This window comes from Cyprinodon variegatus, unplaced genomic scaffold (assembly GCF_000732505.1).
Source record: "Cyprinodon variegatus isolate N-32 unplaced genomic scaffold, C_variegatus-1.0 Scaffold35, whole genome shotgun sequence".
NCBI lineage: Eukaryota > Metazoa > Chordata > Actinopteri > Cyprinodontiformes > Cyprinodontidae > Cyprinodon > Cyprinodon variegatus.
This window is the reverse complement of record NW_015150488.1, coordinates 710,008-735,755: the sequence shown is the minus strand read 5'-3', so window position 1 is coordinate 735,755 and position 25,748 is coordinate 710,008. Positions and strand designations below refer to the sequence as shown.

Here is a 25,748-nt window from a genome sequence, read left to right as displayed (position 1 = left end):
AATACGGCGCTTCTGTTATCCCTGCTGCTTCGACAACAATTCAATTGGTGCAGCACTGTGAAATGCATTGAAATGAGGGGGGGCTTGGATGACTTATGGCGGGTTAAACTACCATATTGATTTAGTCATATTACTAATACAGCACCAGATTGGCTGTTGGGGACAGTGATTTTGCTTTGCTGTTTGTCGCGCCTCTTTAGTCTTCTCTCAGTGTCACCCCCGTAGGAATCTTGTGAATGGATCTTTGGCGATCTCAGGCGATGACTCCTTCAATCAGCCTCTTCACTTCCATTTCCTTTCCCCTCCCACTTCCTCCTGTACACTTTGTAGCCTCAAATCTGCCGTCTCTTCCTGTCCAGCCCCCTTCTTCTTTTTTTCCCCCCTCTTGGCTCTTTCCTTTGCCTTCCTGCCTTTTCTTCTCAAGTGTCCTATTTGGCTATAATGACCTTGCTGACTGTTTTTTTCCTCCTCCTCTTGCTCTGCAGGTACCACCAGGCAGCCTAAAGAGGGGGAGGTGCCAGGGGTGGACTACAATTTCGTGAGCGTGGAGCGTTTTATGGAATTGGAGCAAAGTGGAGCCCTGCTAGAGAGTGGAACCTATGAAGGTGAGCACTGACAAGATCAGCACAGGTGTTTTTTATTAGGAGGAATGCACCTGTCAGCAGAGCCATTTTTCTCTTTCTTAATTTGTCTGGTGATATACGGATATCTTTACTTGATTAATCAGATGTGTCAGGTGATGTTGTTCTACACAGCTCTACTAAACAAACTGAGGCTTCAGTATTATAGCTTTTTATGTCATTGTAGGGAACGTGTGTGTCTGTGTTAACTGAAGTAATGCCAGTTGCACGTCATGTCAAGTCTGCATATCTGCCTTGCTACACTGTCAGAAATACATCTACAGATGGAGAATTTGCTGGTTCATTTGCCCAGAAGAAATTTTTAAAGCGAGGGCGGCCGAGCACACTCACATAAAAATTGTGTGTAAATGTGCATGTGAAGAGGCTACAGGCATCAGTATGGTCATGTGTGCCTTCCCTTCTACACATGTTTCCATCACAGTTGCTTGCCTCTTTCTTTTTTTTGCTACGAAGTACGTTTCCCCTTGACAGGGAGCTTAGTTGTGCCCGATGGGGGAAGCAGTCTCTTTCTGGGTGGCTGCACTGGAGGTGCCGCAACTCATTTTGTGATTTAGATTGAATTAAGAAATGGGTAACATAGAGGGCGGGGGATTTGAGGTAAGAAAATTAAAATGAAAAGGGTTCTTTATTAGTAATTGAGTAAAATCAAAGTAGGTTAAATCAATATATATTAATTTGTTTTTATACACTCGTCATCTAAATTAATTTAATGGTAATTTTGGGGTTTTATTGATGCATTTTTAGTGTTTACATATCCAGGCTGGGATGAAACCTAGATTCTTAGTAAATTTTAAATTAGGAACTGGATCATGTAACAAGTTGCAGGGAAACCACGAATTGTTGAAAACACCAGCTAGCTTTTAGATGATTCCAATCAATTAGTCAAAGATCTGATTTTCACTTCATCAATTCTGATCTGTTGATTGGAAGGTAGAATACATCAACATTTGAAAACGCAGGTTATCCAATGCATCAAAATGTAAACATCCACAATTTTACAATCTTTTTACAAATCAACCAATATTATTGCACTTTATTGCCTTTTTTAATGGCTATTATATAAGGAATGGTAATAGTTTTGCAACTTTATGATTTCCTTTTGGATTAAAACTACAGCCTGTATTAAATAACCTATACGGCATTTGTTTTTACCATTAGTTGTTTTGGATCTAAGATGATATGTAATCAGTCAAGCTCAAGATTGTCAGGTCAGACATAGAAAATTGAAACAGAAAATGGTTTGGGCCAGTAAAATCTCTGCTAACTCTCAAATGTTGCAGCTCATACTGTATAATGGTTGGTTTTTCTTTCACAGATTTGGCACTGAGAAAAATTTCCAGATTGTTTATATTAATAGGCTTTAAGTCTAGACCACACCAGAAAACCAATGTTCGCTCCTTTATCCAGTCTAAAACCAGTTCTGATCTTTGTTTTGGGCCATTGTCCTGTTGGAACGCTCAAACATTTACGTTTCTATTTAGATTAGTCAAAGCTTTGATATTAATAGTCTTTTTCATTTTCTCTACCAACGTTTGTACAGCAAATTCATAATGGGTGATATTAAAATCAAAATAAGCTTTAGTTGTCATAATACTAAATTGACATTTGTTTGTTGATTTTTAATCAAGTCTTGTTTTTTCACTGTTTCTAGACTTAAAGTTGCAGATCAACAAAAAAAAATGTTGTTAATTGATTCCATAACTTTCAGCAGTAGACTAGAAAAAGAGCAGATTTAAAAAAAAGAATACAAATCAAAGCTGAAGAACCACAATTCCATCTCTTATTTGGGGTTTAGAAAAAAAAGCAATCAAACTTTTGCAAAAAGTGAAGAAGTACATTGTCGCTAAAGGTTCCATACTTGGTGAAAAAAAAAAAACACTATAAATTATGACCTAAATGAAATAAAAAGGAAAATAATAGATAATAAAATAATAATCCATGCATCATTCCTTCATTGGTTTTCAAACTAAGAACAATAAATATAGTTTCTAAGTTTTAGTTTTTTCAGAAAATAATTTTCTTTTATAATATGTATATAATATTATAGTTATAATATTATAGTTTTTCTAATTGTTTTCATTTGAAAACACATACATCTGTTAAAACTATCTTACTGTTGCCTTAACATATGAAAAGACTGTTCAGTTTTGTTGCCTTTTTTTCCCACTAGCCACAGGCTGCAGCAGGCTGATATAGGTGGCTATAGTTTTTTAGGGCATTCTTTATAAATCAGATAACTCCCTGATTAAATTAAAAAGTATGTGCACTCTGTTCCTGATTTTAATACCCCTGAATTATTATGTATCTCCACCCCATCTAGGGGGGTAAGAAATAAGTTAGAAACCCAAAATATTGAGTTTTATGAGGCTGATGAGTTTATGTGGACTTCTGATCTCCACTTTACTTTTTCAAAATTTTGTTTTACATGTTAAACTATTAAACATCGCTTTTTTATTTTCAAAATTAGACGTTTTATACTGTTACCTCATGAGTGCTTTAAGAAAGAGCTGTACAAACTGCCTCCTTTGTTTAACTTCACTGGTAGAGTTGCATCACAAAGCCCTTTAAGGTTTACAAAAGCTACTTGAATGAAAGATGTCTGAGCGTTAAAATCTTCAACATTTCCTAACAGATTCTGTCCCTAGTTTTATAACCTCCACCAAAAAAACAAGCAAACAAACTGGTTCTGGCTGCCTCCATTTAAATATCACTCGATACGTAAAATTATAAGTCTTTTTTAAACATTTGTGTGGATATGCCCCCAGGAAGAGGTTTACTGGGATTCTGAGATTATTTTGTAGCTGTTAAATAGCCACTATGTTAGATTATAACCACACTATTAGTTTTATTTAGGATCGTATGAAGTCTAGATCAAGCAAGAAATAGCATATAGTTTAAAGTATTTTACAAAACAGGTCTAAAATGCTAAAGAATATTATTGTATTATTTTTCAGGTTTAAAAATCAATTAAAGAGACCAGATTGAGACATAAAGTCTTACATTTTGCAAGATAGCAATTAGTGTGATTTCGAAGCAAGACTTTGTATACGTCAGAGCTACACGCGCAATTTGATGAGTCATTGCTCATATCTGTACAAAAGATGCAGAGCAGAGGCCTTAGTCAACAAAAGATGAGCGCTCTCCCCTGAAACTGCTGAGGTGCTTCAGCAGGAACGGATCTGAATCAGTGTTCTTTATGTTCTCTAAAGCCTCTCTTCTGTTTAGCTATGAGATTTCACAGGTGGGTTCTCCATGCCTTTTCTCTGCGTCATCCTTGAGTCTATGTTTACCTCAGCCTGTGCGCTAACATTAAACAGTTTAAGAGCATTGAGGTGAATGCACTTTCTGACAAAATGGAAGCTTCAGCAAAGCTTCTATGTTTCCTCTTCTTGGTCATTAATGCTGATCCCCTTCTTGTCTGAGTTCTGCTTCTTTCTTTTTTGCTTCTATTTTGGCTGCAACTTCCTAAATGCATTTTTCCCCAAGAGCATCATCCATTTATTACATGGCTTAATAGAGATGTAAAAATCCAGAGTTCAGAGTGCAGAAATGCTAGTAGTGCCAGACTGAGATAATGTGAGAATAAAACCAGGTACCTGAACTGAGAATTTACTTCTCCGAGATCTTTTCCAGACTTCTTCATCTTCCGCAGTGGCACTAATTCTGGCATAAACCAATTTCGTGTCTTCCACGAGTTTACAGATGGCGTCTCTTGACTCAGGCTAATGAGTAAAAACAGCTTGTGTTCCCTCTTTGTGACGAGCCCTCAAAGACCAACCTGCTTTGAAGGATTACTAAAAAGGGATTATAAAACAAGACATTTGGGCTCTTGCCCACAAGAAACACAATAAATTGTGCTAGTATCCGAACCTGCAGGAAAACGGCTGAATGTCTCTGCATCATTTCTTATATTCATTGTGCATGTTTTAAGAGTTTAATTCTTAGTGCTGAAAAAAAGGGTATTTAGAAGGTTTCGGCTGTGTTTGCTTTGTTTTTAAGTTTAGTCATCAAACACATTTTAGTGTCAGACAGAAGATCCAGAGTATGTATAAAATAGAGTTTTCATTTGAGGATTAGCTTAAATGACCTGGTGCAATGTGGAAACGTAGGAAAAGTAGCACCAGACAAACTCGTCACTTATGGAAAATAAAACCTGCAGTGCTGTTTGGGTTTGTTTGTGACTCTTAGATCATAGATTGTCCACTTTGGATGGTTCACAAAGTTTTATGATGTTTTCGTCATTTGTAGGGCGTTGCTCTCACTCTCAAGCATAAAAGAAGGATTTATAACCATTTCCAGATTGGCTGTCAGTTAGTTAAACAAAAAGGGCTTCACAGGTTTACAAAACAAAGAAATAAAAACATTAAAATCATTAAAATAGGCAATAAGTACAACGTCTACTGTAAAACTCATAGAACGAAAGCAGTTAAAAAGAATAATTAAGATCTTTGTCAGAAACGTCCAAGTTATTGCTTTATTTTACTGGTCTTTCCTTAATCAGATCTGTGTTTTGTGTGAAATCCAGCTATTATTTCCAATAAATGTTGTTAATCACAGGTCAACAATCACAATATATTAGAGCCATAGTGGCTATTGAAAAAGTTATTGTACCATCACATACACATTTACTCATCAGCAGATTTTCCATTACAACACATCATGTTGCTTTTGAATTTTGATTTTTAAGTAGCAGAATCATGTTCTATGCCTATGTAAAAGCTACATAAAACGAGTTGATTATAAGGTTATAGATAGCGATCGTCCATCCTGATGGTGTTTGGTAAGTTTTTATTTTTTTTAAAGAATTCCTGGAAAAGATGCGATGTGCAGACATAAACAGACTTATGCGCCATCTGCCAGCAGTACACCAACTATCAGAAGGCCAGATGGGGACAGTTGGCACAGCTTTAGCGCCTAGTCGTCCCGCAGTGCCTCATGGTAAAGATACAGCTCGGTGTGGTTGAAGACCAACCTGACCAACAGCAACTTTGAGTTCTCTTTAAAGCCTCCTAGCAGAATAATCATTGGCTAATACAGCTTCAATGGAATGACGCAAATGTATCATATGAACAATGCAAGTTATCATTAAGCAAATTGTTGATTAGACCTATTTCATCTGATTTTGAGTAGTCTTCTGGATTCTAGCAACTGTCACTACAAATTACAAACATATTTCAGAAAAAATATAATGAGACTATTCCCCTTTAGTCTTTCATTTTTTTGTGTCTTTTCTTCTTTTTATTTTGTTCAAGACAGTCATGACACCTGCACTAATTATCATTTACAAACCACACCCCTATTCATAGCTAAGTTTTCATGTAATGTAAATCCCTTTATTGTCCCACAATGGGGAAATTTACTCTCTGCATTTAACCAATCCCCTTGTGAAGCAGTGGGCTGCCATTGTGTGGCGCCCGGGGATCAATGTGGGGCTAAGAGTCTTGCTCAGGAACCCAGAGTGCAGGTTGGTGCAGGCTGTGGGGATTGAACCGGGTATTTGCAACCTTCTCAGGGCACAAGTGCTCTGCTCTAACCACTAAGCCAACACATGACTTTGCACATAAAATATCTGAGTACAACTTAGCAACAGGTACTTTTCTCATATTTTAAAGCGCCATTATTTTGACTCTAATTTCAAAACAGAAGAACTGTTACTTTATTTATTATTGTCATGGTCAAAGTGCATACCTGCAACTACATAATGACATTTACTGGTTTACACAATCTGAGACACAGAGTGGGATTTTACCTCTTGTCCTAATTGGTGTACTCAGAATGTCCTTTCCTTTTGTTTAAATAACATTTAGCTTTTAAACCAGAGGAGAATTGTCTTTTACACTTTATGTAAGATGTTTTCATGCAAAAGAAGCACAAAGGAAATTCCTAGAAAATCCTCCTTGAGGATCAATCAGAGGGGTGGTCTTAAAAAAACAAAACAAAATCACAATAATGGCATATTTAATCATAAATATGTGTGAGTGAGTTTGAATCATAATGGGTCAGCCTTGCTCGTGTTGTGTTTTGTTAATGTGCTCTTGTTTGAATGTTTGACCACTTTAACCTTTAAGGATAGAATAACAACTGGGATGGTTATTTTAAATGTTGAAAAACACCATAATAAGTAATTAAAATGCAAATTAAATGCAAACACAATTTTAAAAACAAACCATTTAAACCATTTGTAAGTGGTCAGTCAAATATTGGAACACTTTTTCTTCTAGCTCTGTGTTAAGCTTATTTTATTTTTACCCCATTCCCAGTAACATCTCTTTCATGTAACCTGTGGTTTTATAGGCTTGGATTTGTAGATAAGAGGGCACAATAATAAGCTGTTTTCCTATGAAATAATAGCTGTTTTATATATTTTAATGCTTTGAATCTTTTGATGGTTTAGCTTTTACGCTCTCATTAATCTGTGGTTGTCCGCGTGTAAGAGACTTTTTGAGAGCTCAACATACAAAACCACTCAGAATACTTTAATATAACAAGAAACATTAAAGTAGGAGCAAGGGCAGACTTTTTTGTTGCCCATTTGTGAAGATAAGTTAAAAAAAATGCTGCTGTTTTTTGTTTTGTTTTTATCAAGCAAGATCTCAAGTGGTTTTCAAGAGCCACTATAAAACCCACACATGATCTGTATGCTGCTTTTTAACCTCGTATTGCAATAACACACATATTGTTTGCATAAAGAAGATGAAGATATAATTTCATCTAATTTAAAAAGTGATTTGCAGTCATCAGGATCCCAAATCATTGCATATTCCTATAAGTTAAGAGGAAAAGTAGCTGACAGCAGCCAATCATAAACAAGTTAAACACATGTAGTGATAAAATATTGACTGTTTGCTTGTTTGTAGCATACAGGTATGTGTTAAAACAATTTGCTTGAAGAATGAAGACATCAACCATGTTGTTGGGGAAGTTGCAATGCCAATTCCATACAATGGGAACACATTCATTGCAAAGAAAGACAAATCATAAGTGAAAAACAATTTTAAATGGCTGTTACTCTTGGATGAAGAGCACATCCCATCAACTTTATTCAACAGTCAGACTGTTCATTTTTAAGATACGCAAAATATAGCATGTCAAGACAAACACTTAGCACTCGAGCATGACCTAAGCTTTGAACTTCCAGTATATCAAATTATTCAAGGCTCCAGTGGATGAAAGCAGAAAAACTCCAAAACAGGAGCAAATATTATTGTTGTTTTGGTCAAGACAAATTCTAAACCTCAACAAGGCTGAGATGCTTAAAAGTGTTGCGTGTTCTTGGAAACATACAGTTTACCCCAGAGCCATAGAAATAATACAGTTCTGAATACTCCATTGGTGACAATGGGTGAAATTTCAATGAGTTATTGTGACGAACAGAGCTTAAATAGTTCGAAGGAAGTTAGGCGCTCATGCTAGCATTGCCATAGCCATTAGTAAACCCTGCTAAAGTGCAGACAACAGATCTTAAATATCCTATCATGCATCTGCTTCTACCTAGCAATAGGTAAAAATAATATAAGAATAAGAATATGTTTGAGATGATAAAAAGGACAGCTTGTTAAATTCATAGTTATACATAGTACAATGAATATAATAAATACAAATGTAAAGAGGGAAGTATTTGTAAGACTACATCCACTTACTGTATGTGTAACACATTTTCACGTTAGCAGGAAATGATTTGATAGGTTGCTCTATTCGTCTTTGGTTATATTAACAAAACGTTAACATCTATAAATGTTAGAGATGAGTAAAGTGAGTATGATTGAAACAGGCTCTTCATTAACCCTTTATAGGGTACTCAGTGAAATACCTTGAAAATCTAAATTTCAAGCCAATAGTATTATTAGAATCCAGGACAAGATCTTTTTAACCTTTGTAACATAAAAAAATTGACATTTTGATGGCAAAAATTAATATCAATGTAATAACAAGAAACGCCAACATGCCTGAAAATATTAAGAAAAATAACAAAAGTAAAATGTAATTGTTATCTAGGCTTATTAACTTTTTAACTTTTTCAATTAGCTTTTTACCTTTTTTTCCCCAACTAAATTTACAGTAGGTAATATACAGTATCTTTCAATGGCTCATCTAATTGGTCAAATGCCAAAGTAAGATGTGCAGCCATGTAGCAGTATCTTTGCTGAATGGCTGGTTATAGATCTTGTTCTTCTAGACCTCGCTGAGGGATGGGGGGACTCCATTATTTTAATTTTAAATGGTAACTTCTCAAACAGTAAGCTTTTTTTGTAATGGTAGTATATTTTGTGAAATAAGTAATTAATAATTAATGTGTCTCACAACCTGCATTTTGAATGGGCTGAACTAATGGATGCACTAGCAAACTACTGTAACTTGCTTGCTCTTCCAGTGGCGCGACTCTCATATCTCCATGGCTCTGGTTTATCTCAGACTTACCACCTCCTCCAGCATATTTAGATGAGAAATTATTTCCGTTGAATCGATAAGTTTATGTCTGACTGAAAATGATGCAGGGATCTTACAAGAGAACAGATCATTTTATAAACATAATTAGCATTTTGCTTGTGTTTTATTTTATTTAAAAATAAGGATTATTAACCTTTCAACCTATACTTGCTGAACAGGTTTTCCACTTCCAAATGTGATATATGTATGAATAAAAGAGTCAAACATGTCTGTAAATGTTAAACCTAGATTTGCAGGTGTATGAATAATTTAGAACTTAACTGCGTATGTTTTCATGTCTGCATCTTCTGCTGAACTGGAACTCTCCCACAATTTCTTTTTGGGGCTTGATCTGCTGTTTGGGATGCTAATTACGTTAAGCAACATCCACCCCAACTTCAATTTTCATGTTTTCCCTCCTTCTAACACTGTGATAATCACTCCCCAACCATGCTTTGCCAGATCTGTCCAAAGCAACAGTTACAAGGAAAATTCAGATTAATTAAGAGGAGCAGACAGCTGGTTTGGGCTTTAAGAGGCAAACTACTGAATCAAATAATTTAGCTCAGCAGTGATGCAAAAGTTGTATTTAACCCAGTGGTACTTCCAAAAATAACAGTGTGCTACTTGACAGTGAATTGATCCACTAAAACAAAACTCTAAAGCATATTAGTTCAAAAATCCATTTCTAAATTATCTGCTTTTTCTTCAAATGAAAAGTTGATAATACTTAACAGCTAAAAGTTTGCATTTTTTCACAAACTCATCGTCAAGGTTGCACCAATCAGCAGACAAAGCAGCACAACCAAACCAAGAGCCAAAGCAAGGTGGGAAGTCTAACATCAAAAATGTAAAAAAGTGTAATCTCATGGAAATTTGAAAACAAGGATATTTGATTATCAAAGAAAAGCCACTAACTCTGTTACTCAATCGCTGTCAAAAGCTTAGTATCTTTTTTAATTATTACACAGCAGCAGAATGCCAGGTGTTAAGTTAATATTCCTCAGAGGTAAATTATGTCCTGCGGCTGGTTTTTGAGCTCTGATTTGACCAGACATTCAAGTATAAAATCTTTTCCTATGATCGTCCAGGATGTAAAGCAGTGCCAACCTCCATTTTAGGGGTTAGATTTTGTTTTTCATTTTTTATTTTTTTTATAAAAATGAGGCTGTTTCCCTTTTTTGTTTTCTTTAAAAGACACATATTTGTCTGAGTTTATAGATAACTAGATGTTGTCACTAGTGGTAGCTTCTTCTTACACCCTGAGCTTAAAGATGGACAACAATAAATCAATCTAGTGTTAAGTCGGATTTTCTGATAGGCAGTATTTCATTCCAGCTTTTTTTTCTCTGCTCTGTCTAGACAGCTTAGTTTTCACATTTTAAAAGAGTATCATACCTTACCCAGAGCTCCATAAAAAACATTTCAATGCATCACCTGAACCTGCTCCATCCTAAGATCTTAAACATGGTAACTCTCTGCCCTCAGACAACTTCTACGGGACACCGAAACCTCCAGCGGAGCCGTCCCCGGCAGCCCCTCCTCTGAATGTGAGTGAGGCCTTGCTTCCTGGAGCCCGGCCGAGTGCCCAGGGCAAAAGAAAGAGGAATCAGTCGGTTAGCAACATGGAGCAGCGTGCCAGCCTGGAACCTCCTGAAGAGGAGGAGGAGGAGAGCCCAGTTGTCAATGGCAACGGGGTGGCCATCACACCAGGTACGATCACTGTGGAAAATGCTCTTTACATGTGTTGTAAAATGTTATCCTTCTTTTCCAACAAAAAGTAATACTCACTTCTAAATTGGTATTAAAAATGTAAAAACTTGACTAATACTAATCTAAAAGGTAGAACTTTTTGTTTTTTGTATTTCACACTCACACTTAAAATCCCCAAATGAAGTTAAATTTATTCCTTTCAGAATTCCTTTAGATATTGTTAAATCTTATTTTGGTGTTGATCTGTGTAGGCCTAAATTAGGACATACATTAAGAACCAGCATCGTATCGACCAATGAGCACCCCGCTCTGGTTGGGAACAGGGAGAAGTGTAAAACACGGTTATCATCTTTCTCAACATCCTGAAGCATTGACAGTTCAATTCCTCATCTGAAAATGCAAAGTGCAGGACTAAACTGCAAATCTACCAAAACATGTCCAACAAAGCAGATAATTAAAGGAGAAGTCAATGGAGCCTTTGTAATTATGTAGGATCTTCAGGAATCTACAGTTCAAACTGAATGAGTCTATGGAACAACACTTGCCAAAGTCCCTAGCAAAGTTTTGCATTTTATGCAAATGCTTAAAAAATAAAAGAACCATTGTTAAGGGACAAACAAATCAAAAAATTTTCAGATTGCCACGAGCCATGTAGGGGACACAGCAAACATGGTGCTCTGAGGCCCAATTTATAAAGCCTGTCTGTGCAAACCTTTGATGCAATGTTTTACGCAAAAAAAAAGTCTGCTGCAATCTATGCAAACTTTTGACCTACCTCGAGAATTTTCTGGGTTGAACTTTCTAAATCCACAATAAAGGCTAAAAAGTACTCGAACTTACTCAATAAAATTGAATGTGACTGTTCACTTAATTCACTAATGGAGCATCCAACCTGATTATTTCCATCAAGTTTGAGCTTGTATGATTTAAACTTGGAAACATTTATCCTCATGCAACTCCATAATACACCTAAGAAAATTTAGAAACATCCTTAGTCAGATGTAAACTGTAAATATATTTTGGTCATGGAAATTCACACAGGTCCATGCACCAAAGAGAATAAACTTCAAGTTCCTGAAAAGGAAACTTTCATTCTAACAAAGAGGAAGTTGTGAATCCGCATATTCATTCCAGACAAGTCAGATATGGCGATTAATCAAGTGATCAAAGTGTAGACAATCATGCATGCCCATAAATAGCTGTGTCAAGGCATGCATAATTTTGCAAGCCAACGTCAAAAAAGGACATTAGGGAACCATGTGTCTCCTTTTCAGTTCAAGATCTAACGGCCCCTAGGTGTTTTTTTTAGGAGCCATCGATTGTCAGATTGGGTATTAGACAGTCACCCCAAGCCACATCTTTTTTCTCAGATGTATAAGATTCTCCAAAAATATATTTAGCTAGTTACCTGCCTGGGATCTTTCTGCATGGAGTTTGCATGTTCTCCCTGTGTATGCGTGGGTTCTCTCCGGGTACTCCGGCTTCCTCTCACAGCCCAAAAACATTACTGGGGTTAATTGGCTTCTCTAAATTCGCCCTAGGTGTGAGTGTGTGTGTGTGAATGGTTGTTTGTCCTGTTTGTCTCTGTATTGCTCTGCGAACTGTCCAGGGTGTGCTCTGCTGAAGATAGGGACCAGCACTACAGGGGAGTTTTGGAAGGAAACCAGTTAGTCGGTGGAAGCTCACTTTCCTTTAGAGTGATCTTTCTAAACAAACAGTAAAAACTGCAATAGATAGGCTTAAATCACAGGAATATTCATCACAGGTCTGCCTAAAAAACTCGCTAAAAAAGCTCAAGTTGATCCAAAATGCTGCTGCCTGCATCCTCACCAATACTGAGAAAGTGAATCAGAGTTTTGAACCATTACACTGGTTCCCTGTCTATCAGAGAATAGATTTTAAAATTCTTCTATTAGTCTATAAATCACTACCTGATTTAGCATCAGAGTAGATTACAGACTGGTTTTCACTGTATTAAACCCCCAGACCTCTCAGGTCTTCTGGCTCTGATTTACCCTGCATACCCAGAACCAAAAATGGGGAAGGAGCTTTTAGTTGTTATGCATCACTAATCTGGATTAAAACTATAATGACTCTGAAACCCTAAATTGCTTTAAATCCATATTAACAGCCATTTGTTTAGTGTGGCCTTTGATTATACTACCCTAACATAATTAGTTTTAAGGCCAAATTTTCTGTCGCTTTTATTTTATTTTATTTATTTATATTTATTCTCTTGAATTACGTGTTACATTTATGTCATTGAAATATACTTTTCTCTTTCTTTGTTTTCTTTTCCTCATGTATAACACTAGGAATTGTCCTGCTACCTAAATTTGCTATAGAAATAAACTTGCCATGTGTTAGAGCGACCCACTCATAGTCCAGAACTAAATCCATCTGAAATTTCATTGATTCAGGGGACCATCTACCTAGAGTTTAAAACCCAAATAATTATTTTTCTTTTATTATAAAGAAAAAAATATATATATTTCCTTCACTTCACTTTGGTTTGATACTGCAATCTATTACACCTTTCCTTTTTTTCTTTTATATAACGCTGGTTCACAACACATGCCACCTTTTTGGTTTTATTTTATTATTCAATGTTTTATGTGTTCTTACAAAAGAAAGTATGTTGTTTTTTTATAACATCGTGACGGCATTTTATATTTTGTGGTTCAGAGTTCTGGACTGTATTTTGTTATGGCCCCACCGGTATGATTGAATCGAACTGGAGCAACAAGCCAGTTGTTATTGCAGTTGTTACCTATCCTTCTTACTGTCCCCTAGGGTAAAAACCAGCTCTCTTCTCTCCTGCAGCCCACTGTCACGTCTGTAGCTCAATCAGCAGCTCCAACAAACTGCACCCCGAGCAGTTGTAACAAATGTTAACAGACTCTGCTAACATGAGTGTGAACTGCAAAGGTTAACAGTAACCTTATGTAACAGAATGAGCAAGGGCACCTTAATGTCTCCATTTTTAGTCGCCGGCTGGAGTCTCATAAAAGCTTTGGCTCCTATCTTTCTATCCTCTCATTTCTCCATCTCTCGCGTTGTCTTTCTGTCACTGGCTTTTGTCCTTGTTGCTATTAATACCAAAATCGTCACTCTCTTTCTTCCCCCTCACTTTCCTCGACCTCTTGATTTTTTTTCTTCTTATTTTGTCCCTGTGGCCCTGTCCTTGCTGCCCCCACTCTTCCTCCTTTTTTCCCAATCTGTCTTTGTTGTCCCTTGTTCAAGGATGGTGTATGTAGATTCTTGCCTTTTTTAGTTTTTTTTTTTAGTAATGTAGATCATAAAAATACATTGTTCCTTCAGTTGTTGCGTTTCATGCAAACTAAGTTTCTTAACTGTAAAAAAGTATTGACAGGGGGAAAGTTTTAAGCACAAAAAGCCTATATGAAGGTATAATTACTCCTCTTATGAAAATAGAATAAACAATGAATTACATGATTATTGTTTTACATTTATTAATTTAAAGTTACCAGCCACACTCAGGCCTGGTTATTAGCAGACTTCCGGAATCAAGACATTATTTCAGTAGAACCTTTCTCACAACATGAAGTAGACAAAAAAGCAAAGCGGAAAAAAAAGCAAAACTGGATCATGCTTAAGAAATTCAGGAGAAGATGGCAAATTTATCATTTGATAAGGCTATATAGGTATTTCTAGAGTTTTATTTTTGTTTTAGTTTATCAATGTTATCAACCATAATTCTCAATTGGGGAAAATATAGAAATGTTGACTCATGTTGAGAACATTGATGACTCATCTAAGAGGTCAGCAAAGAAAAAAAATCATTTGACAAAATCCAAAACACAAGAGGTTTGACTTGCCTTAGATAAAATTTGTCATAAACGCCCAATCGCTGACACTTTGGAAGGTGAAACACAGATAAGTTCAGAACCAGACAGGTACAAGATCCAGGAGTCCAAAGCCCGACCAGAGGTTCCAATCCAAACAGGAACAGAAAGATCCAGGGTTCCAGGAATCCTTAGAGTGTTCAGGCAGGTTCAGAGTTCTATGAGTCCAGCAGTGTGCTCAGACAGACATGCTCAGTTGGAGACAGGCAGGATCAGTGTTAGAGGAACATAGACAAGACATGGTACCAGGATAAATGCCGAACTTTAAACTGGTCTCCTCCTTGGAGCCAGAAAAAGATTAAACACTCTAAATCTACTAGCCTCCGGAGACGGGAACATGAACCTGGGACTTAACTAAAACTCATAAATGGCATGAGTATCTGACACGACATCATAACACAAACAAACTAATACACAAATAAACTAAGAAATAATGATCTGGCCCCGATAGCAGGGCTGAACCGTGAAGAGCAGAAGGAGCAGTTGAATAAAATAAGTAATTAGAGAGCGGGGAGGCAAGAGCAGGTGAATGAAGTGAGTAATTAGATAAGCTACCTGGGCTGCGATTATGACAAGATTTATGTTCATTGTTAAGCACTAATAAAAAAACTGGACTAAAATGGTACCCATGAGAGAGTTGTGAATAATAACAGTAAGGCCGTTCTTCCTCCACAGTGATGTAATCTTTTACAAACTCTTGATTAAGTTAGTTACTGTCTATGCTGTTGTTTTACATTAGGATTTAGTTGATGATCTGATACATGTGCGTGACAAAGATCCAGCATTATTGTAGTAAACATTTTTTTCGTGATCTCCAAACTAAGAAATGTTCTCATCTGCAGCTTCAAAAACACCATTCCACCAGCTTTCCTCTTTCCTCTGATAACTTCTCCTTGAGTTTGTGACTCAGTCTGACCCCTATAGTTTCTGCCTTTCCCTGTTTTCTCAGTTTCTGACATTTCTATGTTGTTTTATGTTCGTGCTGATTGTGCTCCGACTGTCCCCTCGCCCCACTCCCTCTCTGGCTGCCTGTGTCTCCTGGGGCTTCATAGCTCTGCGGTGGCTCGCCTCTGACTCATCATGCACTGTTTGTGTACTGTGCCCTCGTCTCTGCATGTGTATTTGAGAATACGTCTGTGTTTTGTGCTTCACAGAGTCCAGTGAACATGAGGACAAGAGCACAGATGCCTCTGGGGAGGTTGCAGCGGAAGGGTCCAGCCAGGCCCCAGCATCATCGGAGCCTCCGACTGAAGGAGAAGAGGCCCCAAAATCCCCAATCAGATCCCCCTCCAAAGTCCCTGATGCAGATGAGGAAGAGCTGGGTCCTCTGCCTGACAACTGGGAGATGGCCTACACAGAGAAGGGAGAAGTTTACTTTATAGAGTATGTGAAATTTTTGTTCACTTAGACTTAAATCATTTTGCTTCAACTGTAGTTTTAGTCATTCTCCTTTAAAGAAATTGTGTAAATTTATGGCAGTCAAAAAACCACAATAGAGAGAACAGCATGCATGTACATTTCTTAAAGGAAATATGAATTGAATATGAATACAATGCAATGTTTTTAATTGAGCTGTGAAGGTAAGTTTTGTAGAGTATGCATAAGTGGATAATTTCAAGGCAGGCGTTTAAGCTCACAAAGATGCAAGTATACCATAGAAAAAGCAAGCAGAATTTTTTAGTGGTGGGCCGTTTTCGGTGTTAACGTCCTGCGTTAATGTCAGACTCTTATCAGGCAATAAAAAATATAGTTAATCTATTCTCACAGTTGGTTTGGGAGCTTGGTCTATACTAATGATGACTTTCACCTTGATAGTTTAGCATAGATATCTATCTTGGGGCGGGAACAAATTAGTCTTCCAACCTTTGTAGGTATACTGTGAAATTACTACATTGAACGTGACGTGCTGAAATGATGAAGCTATAAGCACAGTTCTATCAGCCAAGCTAACCAATCTCCTCGCTCAGTGGATACCCACAAGCTCCCAGCCAATCAGCGTGGCTGATGGGCTCGAGCTCGTTCTCCAGGCGGCCACAGGTGACCCATCTTACAACCTAACTGTGAGGTGAACTATCATGAGGAGAATACATGACCAGCGTGCCGCGGAGAAAGCCGCAAAAGATGAGAAGTTGATCGAGGTGAAGTGTGTGTCACCACTATATTGTTGGGGGACATCTAAAATTGGAAATGGGACTCTCCATGTTGTGCAGCAAAAATCAAAATGTCAAAATCTGTCAAAATTGTCAAAATCTTAATTAAGAAGATGAAATTACATGTGAGTTTGCAAACATAAAAAGCAAACCTTTTCTTTTAAATTCTGGAGGTATCACACACATATCGTGAATGCCTTTGGCAGAATTCAAATGAGGGATTTTAATCTAGATTAAACTAGATTAATTCACTTATTACAGTGAGATTTATCTAGATTTTCACCACTAGTTTTTATACATATTTAAATTTTTTTGAATTGGTAATTGCACTCAAAAATGAAGAAATATTTTTAAAAAGCATTAAATAAAAAACATTATTTTGCAAGTCAGCCCAGAATGCAGCCAGAAGTTGGTGAAAATGATAAGATTATGGTTTAGATGGCAAATTTAAGGATCAATGCTTTATATAATGTCAATCCAGGAAAAAAGCATTAATACCAGAATCTGGAGAAAATTATTTTTTTAAGTTTATAAAGTAAAGATTTGTATTGTACATTTATCCAGTAGGAGAAAGAAGTCAGAACAACAGCATTAACTTGGATTTACTGAGGTAATAGTAACCAGGGTAATTAAGCCCCAGGACATTCTGCTTTAGAAAAACTGCAGTACACCTTCAGTCCAGCAGGTGGCAGTTACAAGAAAATGCAAGTGGTTATCCTTTAAGTTCCAGTGCAGCCATTGTTTATGCCTGTCACTCCCCGAGCTTTACCATTAGAACGATCCGTACCATCAGCTCATCTGTGCATACACATCCAGAATACATCCTAGTTTCTATTGATCGCACCCAATGAAAAAAAGAAAAAGATTATAAGACGTGTACTATACTACAATGTATAAAGTCTTAATAATGACTTTACTGGGAGGATAAATGTGTTAAATCCTTACTTTTACATCAGTTATATAACAATCTTTCCCAAAAATGGGATTCTACTCTTCTTTCAGCAGCAATTTTTTTCAGCCTTGGAGTTAAAAATAATTATAGTAATTTGGAGATGTATGCGGACTGGCGACCTGTCCAGGGTGTACCCCGCCTCTAGCCCATTGACTGCTGGAGATAGGCACCAGCACCCCTCGCAACCCCAATTGGGACAAGCGTGTTAGAAAATGGATGGATGGATGGATGGATGGATGGAGATGTATGCGTATATATAGTCCCCACTCCTACAGACTGCCACTCTGGGTCTCTAAGCAAGACCCTTAACCCCCGATTGATCCCCAGGTGCCACACAATGGCAGCCCACTGCTCCCCAAGGGGATGGGTTAAATGCAGAAGTAAATTTATCCAATGTGAGATCAATAAAGTTAAATTATTAGTAGTATAATTCTCTCAGAAATGGTGCTAGGGCTTTTTATGCAATGTAGTTTAGCATTCTTTGATAATCTCTGGATGGAAATTTCTACTTTCAATACCACTATTACATTATTTATGTTCACCTGGATGAATATCTGCTTTCCCATGCACAATGGAGCTGATGAAAGGGAATCAAACTTCTGTTAGTGATGGAATGGGAAAAAACCTTAAAAGAGGCAGTTTTTTGTTACTTCTACTGAAAAATAATGCTACATGACCAGCTTAAGATTTATGCATTTAATTTATTTTCTTAGTTAAATGTTTCCCTTGGTATTAAAAGTATCACATTTTATTTTTTGTCAGCCTTCATCTAATGAGAGTTAATGCATTATAACTGCATATAAAATTGATATACACTTATATTGCTTTCATTATAATAATACAACAGGTAAATCTCAGATATCTTCAGAACAAACAGAAAATAATTTTACACAAAATTGTATTCATTTAAACAGTCTGCTCATACAGAGAATTGATATATCTTATATCATTATGAGGAAATATTTGTTCTAACTAGAAATTGTCGACAGTGGAAACAACGAAGACAGGACTTCTCTGAAGGCTGCATCCAAACTGTGGTTTCTCTATCTGCTGTGCAGTCAAGATAAAACCTAGAAAAAAAAATCTATAAAATTATATAAATAAAGGTGTTCCAGTCCACTGAGGTATGTTTACATGGAAGAATTCAGAGAATTTCCTTGTACAAGGAAAAGTAAAAGTTTCATTATTACTCCAAAATATTTTACTAAACTGCAGCTAACCAGTTTATAGCTACATTATCTATATCTACATTGCATTAATAAATGTCATAACTTTCTGGTGAAAATATTAGATTTTATACTCTGGTTCTAGAAGTCTTTATCTAACACATAAAGCTTTAGATTTATTTTGAGCCACTACAAACAACACAAAAGGATGCAGAAAATCTGAAGAGATTGCCTGGGGATAAGATAGATTCCCAATGCTGCAGCCTGGTTGGCTTAGCAAACCTAGCAGCCAGAGCAGCCTGTCAGCTCAAGCTCTGTCCCTCCATGAAAGCATAACTAAAAGGAGGATCATAATTTTGTTGAGCTGACTACACAGATAAAGTTTTGAGGTGCACTTTTTCAATAAAAAAACATCTTTAAATTACTTCTTGGGTTAAAATGACCAGAAATGATCAGCTGGCTGGTGAACATTACTGACCTAAAATCCAACTACACATCGCTGCTGAGTCAGCAGAGACACCAGCCTGTTAGCACGGGGCACAGATCTGAAGCCCTGGGAAGTACAGCCTAGGAAAAGTGAAATTAATGGCCACATTTTTATGCTCAGTCTGTCAATTGTGATTTTTTATGGGGGTTTTTTTCACTCCTGTGCCTGACTATTTTAGGTGAGGTGTGTTTTGGTCGTCAAGTCACTTAGCTCCAAACAATGAAGTATTTAAAGAAAAAAAGCACCAAGACACAAGAGTTAAACCACATCACTTTAAGAACCTTACCACCTGCTGGACACTAATACACATTTCTTTCCATCACCTTTGGAAGAGCATATAAAAATCATAAAAAGAAACCTAGTATGGAACATAAATTGATATTTTAGCATTTTATTTCTGTGTGTGTATTTTGAAGCAGATAACTTATTGACGATATTACTGTCCAAAGATTAACACGTCTGCCCAGCCACTCTAACCTTCCCTGTTATATGTTTCAAAAATATGTAGCTAGACAAATGCAATACACATTTTTTTATATCATACAAGGTTCGTTTCCTGTCAGTCAAATAACTTAAGAAAACAACAAAATTTTAATAACTCGTTAATTATTTGTAAAACTACCAATATGCCTCAATTTTTTAAATATAGCTATCTAGTATTCTGTTATAAGATCTGGATATTATATCCTACGTGGATAAAATAGGATGGTTAAAAATAAGCGTAATGTAATGCACCCACTTTAAAGTCATGGTTTATGTATGGCTGTGTGTAAATTTTATAGCTCTGGCCGTTCCTCTTGAATAATTGATGTGACTTAGCACTGCTAATCAGACATGATGCACACACAGAAATGCAGAAGTTTGCATATGTGTGTCTATCCTCTTGTAACACTCTTCTCACCCTTACTAATTAGTAGCTGGAGGCTGATTAGTGGATTAATGGGCATTTGGTTTACCTCAGATATATCCTTGTCTCTCTTCACCTCTGCACACTTGCAGAAACAGGCACATGTATCACATTGCTGTTATTTTTTTCTCTCTTTTTAAACCACTCTGTCAGTCTCTCTCTGACCTCTGTTTGCACTTTTTTTCCCACCCTCTATTATCTCTCTCTGCACCTCTGCTCAAGTCACAACACCAAAACTACATCATGGCTCGATCCACGTCTTGCGAAGAAAGCGAAGCCACCCGAGGAGTGCAGAGAGGACGGTGAGTCTGAAAAGTCTTTTTGTTTTTTTCTTAAAAGCTTAACTTCGTGTTCACGTGAGAGTCAACTCATCTCTGGAAATTTGTGAGCGTATGTTGTTTTCTGGAATTCCTGCTGCTTCTGCACCTGATGCCTCGTTCAAACACATTTTTTCTTTCCTGGAGGATAAGATTGTAAAAACACCCAGCTGTTTGAAAAGTGTGCTGCTGGTCTCATAGTTCTCCAGAGACTTTCATACACTTTTGAAAGAAGAGTTTTGTAAATCTAGACAGAACAAAGTGGAAAAACCAACTCCAACCAGGTAGAAAAGTAATGTTAAGCCACATTTTGACACATTAGAATCTGGAGGTTTTTACTATAGCTGGGTTTCTATTTATGTGTGGCTTGTGAAACAGTTTTAATTTTCTTGGACTGACAAATAAAAGGTAATGAATCATATGATTTCATTGGAGAATAGCTTTTTTTAAACAGGCTATGCTGTTTTAGAAAGGCTATTCCTGGTTTCTCCCCTGGACATTGAAACTATTGGTTAATTTTAGACTCTGTGACTTATGGTTTTAACTTATGGTCTTTGGACAGCAAAGAATAAAATGCAGGACATTAAGCTTAGGTCACATAGATGGTGCTTCTTCATTGATCAATTGCTGTTTTTGCCTATTGATTAAAAAAAAGGCATTTCTTTATCCTCATCATGTTAATTAAAGTACTGCTAGATACATGGCTACATCAAGCAGAGCAATTTAAGATTAAGATATTTTTCTCTATCCTAGCCATTGATCAATAAATTGGTTTGTAAAGTGATTCGCTTAAGCGAATCAGAACATCTTCCATTCATGTTTTTCATCTGTTCATTCATCTTTACCCTCCATGGTAGCTCAAATCTTTCTCCATCTTCCGTTTTCAGTTGAATTTTCTACTCCATTTTTGTCTTCTCCCCCACATTCCCCCTACATCTCTCCCAATCTCGTCCTTTGGGCAGCACAGGGCCAGGCTGTGACGGGAATTCTAATGACCCGAGTCAGCTCTGCATAATCTGACTCTTACTCTCCCCCTCTATGCACAAATGCTAAAACAGACAGAAAAAACATGTGGATACTACTACTTACACTGAATAGATATTTTGTGTCTAAATACAACAATACTCATAAGGCTCCTGCATTTTTAGTTTGTGTTTGATTAAAGCTATCTATTTCCTTTTCCCTGAAATGTTGCCACATTTGTATAGAAAATATATTTGTAGGTTTGGTAACAGAGTTGACTGTATGTATTGGTCCCATTAAAAATCTGACCTAATCAGTAGTAGAGTTGTAAAAAGAAAAAAAGAAGGGGGATGATGGATTTTTTTTTTGGAAGCATACATAGCCTAATTAATTTAGGTTATTAATAGTCTAATAACCTAAAGCAATATGCATGGTATGGTTGTACATGTCAGGTACCCCAGCATGGCTATCACTGCCCCTACATAGTTAAGGACTAAATCTCTACTGGGATCAGCTTTATAGTAATGGTAGGACACTTCTTGGATTTTACTTTGGAAAATCTATTGGAAATGAATCCATTAAGATTTAAAACAAAACATTGCAAATTAATATCTGAATCCTTTCAAGTCTAGTATTTTTTTTTTAATTCAAATTCATTTAATTAATTTGAAACAGCTGAAATAATTTTCAAAATCTGAAAAAAACTTCTTACAAATTTAAATACCGGTACATTAAAATTTGTCTGAAAATGAAATAAGCCTTTATAAAATCTAATAATTTTACTCACCTTATAAATAGTCATTTAGAGTATTTATTTTATAAAATAGACTATTTACCAGAAAATTAGTATTGCTTCTATTGGCTAAGTTAAAGTAAGCTAGGCTACATGCTGGCAATGAATGATTTTAAACTATTCTAACAGGTCCGTCAAACTGAAGCTATTTATTTTAATTTAAGCTATTTATTTTATTTATATTGATCGGACAACAGGCATTCTGCAAGTCACAAGAGTGCAGTCAGATGTCAACATTCAATTCATTTATGACCAGACATTAACATCACATTTCCGTATCTCTATAACGGGTCTGTATTATATGTGTATGTGTCTTCTCAATTCAGAGGGCCCCATGCCTGTCTTTGCCTAGGGCCCCAAATTTCCTAAAACTGCTCCTGCTTCGATTATCTCCTCCGGGTTTCATCTGGTGTCAAATTACCTCACTGTCGCTTCGTCCTAAACTCATGCCCATTGATGAGAAAACGGATTAAAATATGAACAAAAAGGGAAATATTGAACATATTCATCATGTTTTCACATTTCTTATACATGGATGCCTTAAAATTGATAGTTTTGGTGGACAGATAAATTGTAAATTGTAAACTGTACAAATTCTGTATGGAGACACGTTTCAGTCGATGTGCTACAGTCAGTGTGCGATGAATAAATTCTCATATTTTCCTATCAACACAATTCTAGATAATTTCTGACACTTTGTTAAACTTATAACCTGGAACCTGCCAAAGGTTCCCTCCCCTCCTTATTTTCACATTTATTGTCCCAGACTTATGAAACTCATACCACAATCTTAGAGAGCAGGTATGATTATGTGGGGAAACTTGCATAATTATAAACACATTATTTCTAAAACTAAGCAGGGGAGGGAGATCACTGCAACTTAGAACCTGGAACCTGCGGAAGATTCCCTCCCCTCCTTATTTTCACTTTCACTCAATCTCGTTGGCTACTCGTAAACACACAGCCCATCAAATGTTGAAAGGGCAATATTATTTCCATTACTGCTGATATATAATAGAAATGTACACATTCAGTGATACAATGCCACAGGGGATGGTATGGGGGGATGGTCATTTAAGAAGGGGGATGATTTTTAAGATTTTTTTAAGAAGGTGGATGCCATCCCCGCTCAACTCAAGTACTGGTCCTAATCCTCTCTGTCAATGCTTCTGTGGTTTCTTAACTTTTCTAAGCATTTCAAACCCCAGGTGCTGATAAACAGATGATCAATGGATTCCTGGTTATCATTGCCTGTTAGCGTTATTCTGATATAGATGTTTATTGTGGTTTTATTCAAGCAAAACAAATTTGACTGATTTTAATTGGACCCCAACTGTAGGGCAAATTCAAGGGGATTTACATAACAAATATGCAGCACTTTTAGATTTATCTGCAAATTAAAGGTCAGGTTCAAGGTAATGAAGGACATCAAAGAAAGGTTCCAAGGTTGGTGTCCCAAGCAGAATTCTTCTTCATAAGACTATTTCCTCACCCTGTTAGCACATAGGAAAAAAATAAAATCTAGAGATTTCCCTTCAAGATTCACAGGGTGACATGGCTGATACCTTTTTTCATGACAAGCCAGCTGAATTTGGGAGTGGAGTGGTTGAACTGATCTGCCTGCATTCCTGAAATGAACTCAAATTTATCCAACAAGCATCTCACACAACTAAGTCGGCAAATTTTTGATCAAAGCTGTTTAAAGAAATGACATGTCTTCCCTTAGCAATGGGTGACCAAGCATCTGAAGGACGTATGAGGCTATTATAGGGAGGCTGTGTATGGCTCTTCTACACACCTCTGATAACCATTGTTTAAATACATTGTTAAATAACAAATAAGCTGTTAAAGGTTTTTTTTTTTTTTGTGGTGAAAGTTATATTATCCAATTAAACAAAGGAATCTTTTTAGGATGGCAGAGCTAATTTACATCACCAATAATAAAAAAAGACTAAACACAAACTATTGACTTAAAAAAAAAAAGTATAGTTTGGTCAAGCATTTGTGCTCATAGAGCCTCTGATTAGCTCACATCTAGAAGAAACATACCTACAGTTATTTTTCTGCTCTTTCAGCATTAAGATACAAAATCAAAAACATGCTCGACAACTATTTGACTCAGCTATATTTGGTTGATGCATCACTGAAATGTGTAATTTATTTTATTTATTCTGAAAGCTTCTCAAAGAGATTAACAGCGAGCATAGAGACAGCTTCATCTACCGTGAAGACACCTTTTGATGTATTTTAGGCTTTTACCTGCTGAAAGGAATCAGAAATCTTCTCAAACAATAATGTATTAAACATAATAGCTCACCTCCTGGTCTATTAAATTGCTCCTTGTCTCATTCATCTTGCTCTCTTAAGCATCTAACCTAACAGCTTTGTTTCCTGGTAAAAAAAACAGGGCATGTCTGGTGTACATAAATGTTCAAGTGGTCTTTTTATGTTAGAATAGACAGATATTGTCTCAGAAGTGGTGCTTTAACTGATAGATGAAAACTTTTAGCTTAAAGAGACACAAAACCACTGAATCAAACGTGTTTGCATGCAGGAAGACGCTTTCCTTTCTTTTACCCCTTTCTTTCTTTGAAGTCGATTTGTCTTTCTTACCTTTCGGTTTCTGTGTTTATGTCTTGGGGGATAGAGCCGTTAAAGGAACTTATTTCTCTAAGCCGAGTCTGCTGGCAGAGGATTTTGAATCAAAGGCTTTTCGCTGAATTTTTGTGAAGCTCCTGGATGACACACTACATCCTCGTACCGCTGCCTTGCATTCCCACCTTTTCATAGTGAGTTGGTTTAAACACTGCAGCAGCCACAAAGATTTGTTTTGGGATTTTGGTTCGTCATCATCAGATTTTTTTTTTTACTGTTTTTTGGTTTTTGTTTTACAGGCTGTTTTGCTAGTTCTTTTGTTTTGTTTCTCTGATTTAGCAATTGTGAAGAAAACATGTCGAATGTAAAAAAAAAAGTAGACTGAATGATGTAATAAAAGTGAAGAGGCAACATAAGGAAGTAGTAGTGCTGATTTTAAATGCCCATTGCCTGAAGGATTTCTTAGTCTCACAGCCTGTGGTAGGAAGCAGACAGATATGCAGGAATACTTTCATCAGTTGCTGGTTTCCTTTACCCTCTTGTCATTCCCTTTTTGTTGCCTCCATCTCATGCATGTCTGCTCTTTCTGCTTCACTTTCCTTCGGCATCTCAAATCCTGATTCTGTATTCTCTTTCTCCTGTTGTGGTCTCCCAGGCCTCTTTTGCTCCCATGCTGTATTTTGGTAAAAAGAAAGAAGTTTATTTATTTATAAAGGTCCTGTATCTGTGTACTGATGTGAGTATATATATATATATATATATATATATATA

The 25,748-nt window shown here is 36.6% G+C and overlaps 1 protein-coding gene across 1 annotated transcript in view; it reads left to right on the top strand.

Moving 5' to 3' along the window:
* The window catches only part of magi2 (membrane associated guanylate kinase, WW and PDZ domain containing 2), a 126,894-nt gene that overhangs the window by 61,010 nt on the left and 40,136 nt on the right, over window positions 1–25,748 (top strand). The window contains exons 3-6 of the mRNA XM_015404087.1: window positions 486–605; window positions 10,557–10,781; window positions 15,802–16,030; window positions 20,532–20,611. Of these exons, the coding sequence (XP_015259573.1) occupies window positions 486–605; window positions 10,557–10,781; window positions 15,802–16,030; window positions 20,532–20,611 (654 nt within the window). The remainder of the gene's footprint in view (window positions 1–485; window positions 606–10,556; window positions 10,782–15,801; window positions 16,031–20,531; window positions 20,612–25,748) is intronic.